The following is a 13,718-nucleotide window of genomic DNA, read 5'->3' on the forward strand; positions in this document are numbered from 1 at the left end:
CTATATCTACAGGTGGAACATTTTTTTAAAAAAAATATCATCTCAAGCTATCTCTATGGCTCAAGTGCAGATTAGTCACATTCTGGAGTTTCTCATTTTCTTATCAGGCAGGATCTTTCCCTTTCATCAATCAGATGCTCCTTGTTGGTGATCTTGCAGGTCTTATAGAACATCAGCAAGCCTTCCAGTTCTCTATGCCCTTTAGGTTAAGAGGCTCCTGAAAAGATATAAAAAAATCACTGTTCATCTACCTCCCGCTGGTGCCTTGAACTGGTTCTTTCCTAGTTATCTAAGAAGCCATTTGAACCAATGGCTTTGTGCAATCTACAGCTCCTTATCTAGAAGGCAGCTTTTTTGGTGGCCATAACTTCAGCAAGGAGGGCAAGGAGAACTCTGCCCCCTTAGGGTTAACATTCCTTATCCTCGGTACTATTGAGATAAAGTAGTCTCCAGGACTGATATATACTTCCTCCCTAAGGTGGTTTCTATTCTTCATCTCAACCAGAACATTGTGCTTCTTGCACTTATGCAAAACCCTGTTTCTTAAAACATTCCCTCCACTGTCCAGATGCGTGTATAGATTCCTCTTCAACTCCAGTTTCATAGTAGGCGGGGAGGGGGGGATTCTTCCAGAAGCCGTGGAAGGGCTTTTTCTAATCTTAATAGTCATGCGGGGGTAGTGGTTGTAGCATATCATTTGTGGATAATTACGGCACAATTAGGGTTGCCAGATTCCAGTCCCTGATACCTGGGCCTCTAATTTGTTAATTATGCATATTATTAATTTTCATTCTGATCATGTAAATTCAAACACATGAATTATTACACTTTTTCTTCCATTATGTTTCAACTTCAGTACCAATAACAAGCTAAGAGCTCCTTTTCTCTCCCTACCCCCCCCCCCCCCACAAGCTGGTGTGAAGAGAGGGAGGCTTCCAAGCAACTCCAGAGAGTAGAGGGACTTCCTTTACTCTCTTGAGGCTGTTTGACTTGTTGATTTGTTTATTTATCTGAGGTCTTCAGAAATAGATTCTTAAAGAAGACAAAACATGTGAATTCTACCAACACCCTAATCACATTTGGGTCTATCTTCTGATTCCAAGATTAGGGATTATGTTGCTGTACAGTAGTAGTGATAACTCTGGAGAGGAAGGGTGTTTTTTTTTTTTTTGCTTCCCTTTTCTCTTGAAACATGCTATGCAAGACAAGAAGGGGAACTATTGAGCTTGTGCTGTCATTTCCCCCAAATCCTGATTCTCTTTTGCTGTAGGACACTTGCAAAACTTGAATAGGCTGTTAATCTCCTCCACTCTCAAGGTCTCCTTTTCAAAATCCTTCTCAGCTATGTTCTGTGTCTCAGTTGATCTCATCATAGATTTAGGTGATAGACACTCAATCCACCAAACTCACATTCTTTTAGACCCCTTTTCTTGTCCCAAGGGAGGAAAGTAAAAACTACATGTAGCTGTGTTCTCAGGCTCAGGAATTTAACATAGCTGCTCTCCACTGAAAATGTAATAGCAGAGATAGGTGTTCTTGTCATTGACATTTAATATGAACCTCAAAGCTATGTCTCCAAACAATGAGATGCATTATTGTATTTCTTTTAATTTCTGTGCCTTCAATTCTAAAATCAAAGAGGATGGCTTGCCAGAAAATTAGAGATTGAAAGGCTTTCTATAACCCTATTTGGCACTTGCTTCAGCTTGGTTTATTTAACATATGTACAGTTAAATTCTCAGTCCATGGATTCAACCATCTACAGCTTGAAGATGTTCAAAAAAATGTATAAATTCCCCAAAGCAAACTTTGGTTTTTGCCATTTTATATAGAACACCATACCGAGACATTGTGTTTAACAGGTCTTGAGCATCCTTGGATTTTATTATCCATGGGGGGGTGGGGAGATGAGGGGTCTGGGAACCAAACTTCAGCAGATACCACGGACCTACTGTAGTAAACAAACTAAAAGTATGTGGAGACAAAGGCTTTCATAGCTGGCATCCACAGTTTTTTGTGGGGTTTCTGGGCTATGTGGCCATGTTCTAGAAGAGTTTCTTCCTGACGTTTTGCCAGCATTTATGGCTGACATCTTCAGAAAATGCTTGCCTGGAAAAGAGTTGGGTACAGGGACGTAGCCAGGATTTTAGGAAGGGGGGGGGTCCAGACTAAGTGCCACCATTATAATGGGGCTTGGGCGCAGCGGTGCAGCAGCACGCACCATTCATTTTTCTAATGGAAAGGGGGGTTCCTCCGAACTTTATGAATTGATCTGATTCTGTGCTCTCTCATTCTTCCAGTCATTTTTCACCAAACTTTTTAAATGGTAGTGTTGGTTCTTTTGGAAGAAACATGACTGAACGTGGAATGTAGCCACATCACTGCTGTCTAACTGGATACACATTAAACTGATACCTTTATTGGGACAATCAAAATGCAAAATTACATGTTGCAAGTTTTCAAAGCTCCACAGGCTTCTTCTTCAGGCAAGGTGTTAAAAACTATACAGGAGAAAAAAAAATGAAGATGTTAGTCATGGTCCTCCATGTTGCTGTTTCTTGTTTTCAGTTCAGATGATATGGAGGGGGTATTATATGCTGGCTGGAACCTTCTCCTTCTGGCCATATGGTCACTGGGAGATTCTTTATTGCCAGCACGGCTGCCCCTGAATGTTTTTTTGGATACACATTGGTTTACAGCCTCAGTAATAGGTGCTATACAGTCTTGATTGGTTTTGGTGCCTGCTGTGTGGTTTGTCTGCTTTATTATTATTATTATTATTATTATTATAGTTTGTTTTTATAGCACTGTAAATGTACACAGTGCTGTACATACAAACGATCAAATCAATAAAAATGAAACCTGTCAATGGCGTACAATCTACAAAATAGTATAAAACAATAGGTAATAATATAAGATAGAATTGGTTAAAATAGGCAACAGTTAAAAACATCAACATCAACTATCCAATCAAATATCAGATAGATAATCACACAGTGCCTGGGAACGCTTTCCTGAACAGGATAGTCTTCAACTCAGATTTAAAAGTAGTCAAAGAAGTGATGACCCGTATTCGTGGAGGAAGAAGGTTCCAGGAGTGAGGGGCAGCAAGTGAGAAGGGATGAATCCGGGAAAGGGCTGGAGATCCTACGCTGGGACAACAGACCTTGACTACTGGAACGGAGGGTACGCGTGGGAATGTACGGAGAAAGAAGTTCAGATAAATAAAGAGGGGCCAGCCCATGCAGGGCTTTAAAGGTCAACAACAGAAGCTTATATTGAATACGAAAGGGAAAGGGGAGCCAGTAAAGGGACGATAATAAAGGAGAAACATGGTCAAAGTGGAGAGCGGATGTAATGATGTGTACCGCTGAATGCTGGATGGAAATTAAAGAACGAAGATGAGAGAGGAAGCCCTGCCAGAAGGAGGTTGCAGTAATCTAGTCAGGAAACCACCAGAGCTTGGACCAGAGTCTTGGCAGTGGAGATTGAGAGAAATGGATGGATTTTGGCAATGTTGTAAAGAAAGAATCTACAGGCTTTGGCTGTGGCCTGGATGTGGGGGATAAAAAACAGAGAGGAAACAAGGGTGAAACCAAGACTGTGGGTTTCCTGGACCGGTCGAATAGAGGTGTTGTCAACAGAAATGGAAAAGGAATATTGAAGGGAGGACTTAGGTGGAAAGTCAAGAAGCTCTGTCTTGGACATGTTAAACTTCAAACACCGATGATGCATCCACTGAGAGACGGCTGCTTTGCTTGCCTGCTTTGGATCACTAAAACTTCTAATCCAGAATTACAAGGTTGTCAATTACTGCTCCCGTAACTTGTATGCTTTATGGTTCAGCAATACTCTTCAGGCGTCTGGAGCTTTTATTGCCCTCTAATAGGACATTACAGTGACGGTGTTTGGAATTGTGACAAGCTGTGGTTTGCATGAATCAGAGTCTAAAATGCAAACCACAGTTTCACATTCTAATTGTACAGGCAAGCCATAATTGAGAAAATGATATTTGTTTTCATTTTTCCATTTCTCAGAATTCTAGCCTTTGGAGGTGACGAGAAATTACAGTTTGTTAACATATAAGGAGTACCAATTAGTGTGATAACCATTTTAGCATGGCCAGTATTTGTGTTTTCCCACTATTGATCAAACATGACTATGCAGAAATTAGCGAATGGAGAAAGAAACAAGACATCAACAAATACAAACTGGTAGATTGTTAATTGTGTATATCTGAATCTGCAGCTGGTCAGAGATGGCCATTGTCTCTGCAGACAGGCAGACTTGCACGATGCAGACATCATATTCAGCAATGAAGAAAGGTATTAAGGGTATCACTTTACAATTTGTCTTTCCTCTGTTGTCTGGCGTGCATGTGGGATCAAACTGTGGCTCTTCTCATATACGACAGCTTCCAGCATTCTTCACTGTTGGTTTTGCTTAGTGGGACTGATGGGGAGTTACAGATCAGCAGTATCAAGAGGGTCACACTTTGGCAAGCACTGCTGTAGACAAAAGCCGGGCTGTAACACCAGAGATCTTTCTATTGCTATGGAAAAGCATACAGAGTTCTGAAATGGCTTGGAATACTGACACTAAGACATTACATGTCATAGTTTATCTCCCCCACAAAAAACAGTTTGGACTTCACTTTTATTTTTTACTTGTATCCTGATCTTCCTCCATGGAGGTTTGAGCAGTGTGTGTAGTTCTCCCTTTCACCTCCACTTTTATCTTTATAACAATCTTATGAAATAGGTTAAGCTAAGAGGTAGTGACTGAGTGAAGATTTGATACCAGGTTGCTGATTCTAGTCTAACCTGTTAATCCATATTCTGTTTTGGGCTATGGTTTATTATTTTGTGGGAAAATATTGTTCTGATGTTTAAATTGTATTAATAGCAGTAATGAGGCATAGAAAATTTTCGATAACGGACGGAAGTCCATAATATTATATTTTTTTGTGGAGAACATTCCTTTTCTAAAAATGCATTGCTTCATAAAATAACATATGGAATAAATATAATACTATGGTACAGTGGGCCCTTATTATTATTATTATTATTATTATTATGCTTTATTTATATAGTGTTGTAGATTTGCGCAACGCTATACATACAAACAATAAAATAGATACGAGTAAACCTGTCCATGGCGTACAATCTAAGAAATAATAGCATAATACATATAAATAATACATAATACAGGAAAGGGTTCACAGGCAACAAATTAAAAACATCAAATAGCAAATAATAGTCATGCAATGCCTGGAAATGCTTCTCTGAACAGGATGGTCTTCAACTCAGTTTTGAAATTAGTTAAAGAAGTGATGGCCTGTGTTCATGAGGGAAGGAGATTCCAGGAGTGAGGGGCAGCAAGTGAAAAGGGACGAACCCAGGATGGGGCAGAGAAAATCCTGGGCTGAGACAGCAGACCTTGACAACCAGAACAGAGGGCCTGAGCAGGAAGGTGAGGAGAAAAAAGGTCTGATAAATAAAGAGGGGCCAGCCCATGGAGGGTTTTAAAAGTCAACAACAGGAGCTTATACTGAATACAGAAAGGGAGGGGGGCAGTGAAGGGATGACTACGAAGGAGAGATATGGTCAGAGCGGTGGGCGGATATAATAATGTGTGCAGCTGAATGCTGGACAGAAATTAAGGGGCAGAGGTGAGAAAGAGGAAGCCCAGCCAGAAGGATGTTACAGAAATCAAGTCGTGATACCACTAGGGCATGGACCAGAATCTTGGCAGTAGAGGCAGAGAGATATGGTTGGATTTTGGCAATATTGTATAAAAACAATCTACATGCCTTAGCTGTGGTCTGGATCTGGGGGATACACGACAGAGAAGAATCAAAAATAAAACCAAGACTATGGGCTTGCTGGACTGGTCGAATAGAAATGTCATCAACAGAAACAGAAAAGGAGTGTTGAAGAGTAGACTTAGGTGGAAAACCGAGAAGCTCCGTTTTGGACATATTGAGCTTCAAGCGTCGATGCCACATCCACTGAGAGACAGCTGTAAGACAAGATGAAACTTGCTGTTCAAGATTTGGAGAAAGGTCAGGGGTGGAAAGATACAGCTGAGTGTCATCGGGGTACAAATGATAGGAAAATCCAAAAGAACTAATAAATTTTCCTAGGGACAGTGTGTAGCGAGAAAACAGAAGGGGACCCAGAACAGAGCCCTGGGGAACTCCAACAGATAGGGGAACAGAGGGTGATGTCTGACCATCTGTGACCACTGCAAAAGATCTGTCTGACAAATAAGATCTAAACCAGTCAAGAACAGTCTGAGAACCCAAGGTCAGAAAGTATCAGCTAGAAGACAGTGATCAATGGTGTCAAAGGCTGCAGACAAATGAAGAAGAATGAGAACAGAGTAAAGCCATTAGCCTTGGCCTGTAAAAAAAAAATCATCCGTGAGAGCCGTCTTTGTAGAATGCCATGGGCGGAAACTGGACTGAAAGGGATCGAGACTGGAGTTGGCTTGCAATATATTTTTAAGAAATGTGCATTGTGTTTGCTTCTTTAGTGTCTAGGCACACATGCAGTAGAGCTGAGTGTATAGGCTGGAAATTCTTGCAGTAAAGGTGAGTTTCTGGAGCCAGAGATAGATATTATCAATTTGCTTATACTGTGTATAAAATTTGAAAAGTCATTTCAATTTTTATTTAATATCTCATTTTGTTTTTGTCCTTTTCTAGGCAAATGTAGCACATAGTGGTATCGGTTTCTGTTTTAGAACAGAAAAAATGAGGAATTTTTTTATATATGCAAGAAACAGTTTTTCCTAGAGAAATGTTGCTGTACTACTTAACAGGAGTTTAAAAATTCTGACGAGCAGTTGAGGGAACAAGGTGATGCCTTCTATCTTTTCCCCCAACTTTTACATATATTTATCACATTAACAAAACAAGGAGTTCCTGTAAAATGTTTCCTGTTTTCGACTGATTGTGCAAATACTCTGGTCACTTGATAAGTGCTTGCACAGCTACATTTTTTTCCATACTAACATTAGGTTTAACAGAATTTATTGTGTAGATTGTCATATCTAAATATAAACATGTATTTCATAATTGTAATCCACCCAGTTTCCAGTGTGTTGTTATACTGAGAGGATGAAATCCTTGTTCATTCGTTTTCAGTCTAGGACTTCTGTAGGCATTATACATGCTCATGCACTACACATGATCTCTGTAGGGCACATGACATCAGTGTGAACTGTCTGGCTGCATGACAGATGTTGAGAATATTGGGCAATATATCTTCACAGAACATCACATTGCATAGCATATTTTTTAATTTTCTAATTCATGATGTATTGAAGTGCTGATTCAGTACTTGGAATTCTCTGTGGGTGAAAACCTCTTAGTAACACAAGATGGAAAGGAAGGTAGAAGATAAGATAGAAACAATGCTATTAAACTTTGGTTTTCATTCTAAATTAAAGTGATGTGTAATCCTTTGGGTGTATGCCTTAGTGATAGGGTCCCTGCTTTGTATGTAGAAGGTCCCAGGTATAATTCCTGTCGTCTTGAGGCAAGAGTGAAAAATAGAATCATGCTGGAAACCCGTTTGTATAAGACAGCTTCTTGTATCCCATTGTAAAATGCATAGGCTTTATTAGTTTTATTTTGCATAACTTGGATCTGCAAGTGCCTTTCCACGGTTGCTTTCAGTTCAGTGGAAGAGCATGAACAAACGGCAATAAAAACATTTTTTTTTTTTTGCAAAAGCAAATTATGAACCCCTTTGCACACGATGGCTTGCAGTTTTTTCTCTCACTGGGTCCTGTATTTATTTGATTTATATCTTGCCTTTCTCCAAAGATCTTTACCTACTTATGGTATCATCGCTTGTTTGCAGTTTAAATTCTTTACACATGTGCAAATGAAACCCTGATGGCTGGAACACAAGCAGTTCTCTGTGGAGCAATAAGGTCTGGTTTGTGCTCAGTGCTTGAACATTTAAAGTGGGAGAGGAGCTGCTACAAGCAGTTTCCAGTAGGAAGCTGCATGCTCCATAGCCATTACGGCTTGCTTTCCAACAGAAACCCAATCTGTCCAGTACATTTGTTGCATTAAACCTGCTACTAGGAAATGTGCACAGACTTGCAGAACAGTACTAACTAAATTAACCCCTTCTGCACTGGTTTCTTTGTATCCAACCCTACATAGCTTAATCTACCTCCCATGGTTAAATTGTAATGGTTTTTGTTTTAATCTTAGGGGGAAAGGAACAATGGCTTTGATGTCCTCTATCATAATATGAAACATGGACATGTATCTACAAAAGAACTAGCAGATTTTATAAGAGAAAGGTAAGTGTCTCTTTTGCCTCCTTATTCTGACATTAAAATGTTTTAAGTGCTTTAAAGGTGTGATATAATATCATTGGACAGTACTGCACTATACTGTTGTAGCACTATGATTCCACTTTAACTGCTATGGCTATCTCCTGTGGAATCCTAGGATTTCCAGTTTAGGGAGAGGCATTTCAAATTCTCAGCCAGAGAACACATAGGCCTCACTAAACTACAAACCCCAGAATGCCACAGGAGGCAGCCTTAGTTACATCCCATTTCGATAGTAGAACACACTCTACTTGGAGCTGCCTTTGAAGAGTGTTTGGAAACTTCAGCTGGTCCAAAGAGCTGCAGCCAAACTGTTCACTGGGGCATATTACAGAGACAGTAGAGACCACACAATGCCACTGTTGAAAAAGCTCCAATGGCTGTCAGTTTGTTTCTGGGCACAATTCAAAGTGCTAGTGATGACATATAAAGCCCTGTATGACTCAGGTCTAGGCTATTTGGCAGATGGTATCTCCCTGTATAAGCCATCTTGGACTCATTCCCACTTGGCAGATAAAACGGCTTATATTGGCGCATTTCTGACTTGAATTATTTTCCAATTCTAATTTGAGTTTTTTCCATCGTTTCCATTAGGAAAGGGGGCAAATTACCTCGATTTATTTAGACCCTGTTTTCATTCCCATTTATTTTAAATCGCTGTATTTTTAAAGCGGAGTAATTTGCTCCCCGTTCCCATTTGTGTCTTCAAGCTGTCAATCAAGTGCGTAGGCTTCAGACGTCACAAGTGTCGTCACCTGATTCGAAACACTTTGACATGGTTTATTTTGCTCCCCATTCCCATTTCTGTTTGTTTGTTGTTGTTTTTTGGGGGGCAGCCAATGAATAGTGGCTGCATCCGAGCCTCATCTGTGTCTCTCCAGATTCCCTTTGGGAAAGAGAGAAGAGAAGCCTCTATTCCCCCTCAGATTCCTGGGCATCCAGGCTCATCTGTGTCTCCCCAGATTCCCTTTGGGAAAGAGAGAAGAGAAGCCTCTATTCCCCCTCAGATTCCTGGGCATCCAGGCTCTTCTATGTCTCCCCAGATTCCTTTTGGAAAAGATTCCTTTTGGAAAAGAGAGAAGAAAAGCCACTATTCCCCCTCAGATCCCTGGGCGTCCAGGCTCTTCTGTGTCTCCCCAGATTCCCTTTGGAAAAGAGAGAAGAGAAGCCTCTATCCGCCCTCAGATCCCTGGGCGTCCAGGCTCATCTGTGTCTCCCCAGATTCCCTTCGCGAAAGAGAGGAGAGAAGCCTCTATCCCCCCTCAGATCCCTGGGCATCCAGGCTCTTCTGTGTCTCCCCAGATTCCCTTTGGGAAAGAGAGAAGAGGAGCCTCTAATCACCCCAAATCCCTTTGCCTCCCCCATTGCTCCCTGGGCTGTCTGGGGGGCGATCAAGCAGGCATGTACTGCAAAGCCCATCTGCTGCTCAGGTGCTCAGGCAGAGGCAAAAAAAGAAAAAAGAAAAGTAATAGTTTAAAATGGTGTTCAGTGGCTCTCCTCACACATTGGTCTATGAATGTGGAGCAGAGGGGAGGTTGCAGGGGGAGTAATATGTTTACTGCGTTTGGAGCTCAATGTAGTGCGATTGCCTTGCCCTGCTTCCCAGTTCACTGGGGGAAAGGCTATGCGAATGAAAGAAAATGGTGCCGGCGATGCAGAAAGAGAACAAAGAGGGTGACACCAGCCCCATGAGCGCTGGTCTTCCCATCTCCAGGTTCCTGAATCAGACACCCTTTCGTTCCCATTCATTTGCCCCGAATCAGACTCCGGAGGCACAGGAAAACTCGCTAAAAAGCCACTATTTTTTAAAACCGGTTTATTGACCTAAAATTTGGATTTTTCAGGATAATTCGATTCAGATTTGAATCCCAATGGGAACAATATCAGAGCAACGGGGGTTGAATGCGCGCTCTAATGGAAACGATGCACCCATGATTCGCGTCCTGATCTGCGTTTTAGGCCAGTGAGAATGGGGCCTAAGATCACGAAAGGCCTTTCTCTCAGTCCCACTACCATCACAGACCTGGTTGGTGGGGACACAAGAGAGGGCCTTCTTAGTGGCTGCTCCTAGACCCTTGAACTTTCTTTGCTAGGAGGCCAGAATGCCCCCCTCAGTTGTCCTTCTGTCAGCAGGCTAAGACATTTATATTCAGACAGGCTTTTAAAATAGAAAATATTTAAAGAATATTCTGCATACAGGTTGAATAAATAGGGCGATGGTATGCAGCCTTGCCTGACTCCTTTCCTGATTGGGAACCATTCTGTTCCTCCATATTCTTTTCTGACAGCAACCTATTGTTCAGAGTACAGATTACGCATCAGATAATCAGATGTTGTGGCTAGCTTTTTGTGGTCTATGCAGTCAAAGAATTTGCTGTAGTCCATAAAGAACATGCAGATTTTCTTCTGAAATTCGCTAGTGTGCTGCATTATCCAATATATGTTTGCAATACAATCCCTAGTTCCTGGATTCCTTTCTAAATCCAGCTTGCATCTATTAGCAGCAGAATTTTGAGCATGACTTTGCTTGCATGGGAAATTAGTGCAATAGTTCTGTAATTACTGCAATCCTTTGTGTCTCCTTTTTAATGGATGGGAATATATATTGATCACTTTTGGGCTCTGGGCCACTGTTTTGTTTTCCATATTTGTTGCCAGAGCTTGATCCTGTCTCTGTGGATACCTAATAATTTTTCTCAACTTAATCATGATTGTTATCCTTAGTAAATCAAAGGACCAGTACAATGAACCACCTTTTAAAACCCAGCAACAGGGGTGGAGATTGGGGCTTGCTCCCATTTTTGCTTTTTCTTTGGGCCACAATGCATTGTTGGCCACCAATCTGGCCAAGTAGAAATGATGTTGTAGCACTCTCAGTTGCCTTGCATATGTGTTCTAAGTGGCAGATTTTGCTGTTGAGGGATGCCTCTCCCCCAACAGTGTTTTAGGCCTTTTCATGGAATTTTAAAGTTCCAGTGAGTGTTTTTCAGTGATTTTGGAGGGAAGGGAGTGCTATGAGCTTGGAAGGATGTTAGGGGTCCAGAGAGCTGCACCTGCATGCTTGCACAATTCCCATTGACTTGCTTCAATGAATCATATGTTGTTTCTTAACATATAAGATAGAAAGCAGTATAAACAAAAAGTAATCATTAGGTGGAAAAAATGTGGACAAATACATAAAGAATCTTCAATTCAGTTAGAGTATCAGTGTTAAAGAAGAAACCATGTTGTAGGAAAGTATGTGATCATCTTATGCTAGGGGCAGGTGTGGTGTGTTCTCAATGCTTCATAGTTTTATGTCAAAATTGAATATAGTTCATGATATATAAAAGGCTTCATTTGTAGTTTGCTAGTAATCGTCGCAACATTGTATGTAGCACTATATGTGATAACAAGCACAGTCACATGACAGTTTACAGTTCATTAGTTGTAATCTTCTTGCCCATCTTTCCTTGGAAGAGTTACAAATACTGATTCACTGTTACTACAACATGCTCATTAAAGCTCTAATTAGTGTTCATTGTAAAACATAAACAGTTTCTGGAAGTGGTCTTTGGCCTCTTGGTGAAAACTTTTGTGAATGAGGAGCCTTTCAGTCCTCTGAACTATAAACTATGTATACATAGGCTTGTAAATGCCTTCATGGAATAATAATAATCCTGAGAGTTCTACCAAATACAACTGGGAGTGAGAATTGTATAGATATTTTTTTCTTGAGGCAATTCCATAATAAAGCAGCTATGTCAGAATATTATGCCCAATCTTTATGGTTATAGTCACATGGAAATGTACTGTGCCAGGCCAAGATATCTACTGCCATAGTTACAAGAGTAGACGTAGGAGAGGACAAATGCAAGGGTTTTAGAGGCAAGTCTTAACTTGTAATGCTTAACTAAATACCAGAGTATAAGGAGTTCTTTTCATCACAGCTTATCCTCAGGGATGATATGAAACGTGTAATTTTTTTTAGTTAGCAGGAAAATGAAGAGTTCAAAATGTTTGTTAATTTCCCCAAAAAGAACTGAAACTATTACTTCACGAGTAAGACTATGCACCGCCACAACTTTCTTTCTCTGATAAGACTATATGCAAGTCTGGTTGGACTAAAAAAGTAAACTATTCTTCACCAAGAAACTCACATTCTGCATTCAAATCAATAGTTTATTTTATTGTATCTCTCTTTTCTCAATTAAACAGGTTATCATATTAAAATGCCTTTAATTATGAGACTATAACAAATAACAATTGCACACACACAGTTCCCGTAAAAAGTCTCCCTACAACCAATTGATCATTAGAAGCCTTTTAAAATAAAAAAGTCTGCCTGCAAGTGGAAGGAGAGCAGAGAGGGAGCCAACTTAGCCTTGCATGGAAGGGAATTAGAAAACCTGGGAGCAGCCACCAAGAAGGCTCTCTCCTATGTCCTTATTAGTAGACTTGTGATGGTGATAAGACCAAAGAAAGTCCTTCTCCAAGAATCTTAAGACTATGACATGTTCATATAGGGAGGTACAATCTTTCAGATGATTTGGGCCCAAGCTGTATAGGCCTTTATAAATCATAAACTGCACTTAGAATTGTGTGCAGAAACAAACCAGTAGACAGTGAAGCTGTTTCAAAAAACACTTAGATGTTTCCTGTAACTGGCCCCAGTTGGCATGCTGGACACACAGCATTTGGACCACTGAAATTTTTGAACAGTTTCCAAAGGCAGTCCCACACAGTGTGTATTAGCACAGTCCAAACAGTATGTAAAAGAACATGTGGCAGCTTAGTCAGATCTAACTTTACCAGATTGGGTGCAGCAGTCTTAATTGTGCAAATTCACTCCTGGCTACTGCTGAAACCTGGACATCAATGACTCAAAGTTGAGTGCAGGAAAACACCCAAGTAACAAACCTGAGGTTTCAGGAAGAATGTAACCCTATCCAGCACAGGCTGAATCCCTGTTCTCTCATGTGTCTTTTAGCTGACCAAGAGCTCTCTGTTGTTTAGATTAGGCTTTAGTTTTGTTCATCTTCATCAAGTCCATTGCTGACAGCAGAAATAGTTCTCTTCCAAAACTTCCTTGGAATTAAATAGAAAGAAGAGAGACTGTGGATTTCATCAACATACTGGTTGTTAGAAAATGTGGTTAAAATGACAAGCTTAGTTCAGCAGCAGTAGCAGCACGCATGTACTCCACAAGTATCTAGTAAAAAGGTAACAGATAACAGCTGATCATACACACACACTTCTCTCATCCACTGTTTGGGGAAATGGACCCTAATGTCTCTCCCCTTCCCCGGCTGGACCAGGCAACGACATATCAACATGTATGCCAGGCCAGGGAGGAATTCCCGTCATAGGGAATAAGAAAA

General features: G+C 40.7%; 1 protein-coding gene across 1 annotated transcript in view; it reads left to right on the plus strand.

The window, feature by feature from the left end:
* Positions 1 to 13,718, plus strand: part of FCHO2 (FCH and mu domain containing endocytic adaptor 2) — a 110,140-nt gene that overhangs the window by 14,504 nt on the left and 81,918 nt on the right. The window contains exon 2 of the mRNA XM_089494111.1: positions 8,234 to 8,325. Coding sequence (XP_089350237.1) covers positions 8,234 to 8,325 — 92 coding nt within the window. The remainder of the gene's footprint in view (positions 1 to 8,233; positions 8,326 to 13,718) is intronic.

This window comes from Sceloporus occidentalis, unplaced genomic scaffold, assembly GCF_023333645.1.
Source record: "Sceloporus occidentalis isolate IW3139 unplaced genomic scaffold, rSceOcc1.0.p SCAF_1, whole genome shotgun sequence".
Taxonomy (NCBI): Eukaryota; Metazoa; Chordata; class Lepidosauria; order Squamata; family Phrynosomatidae; genus Sceloporus; species Sceloporus occidentalis.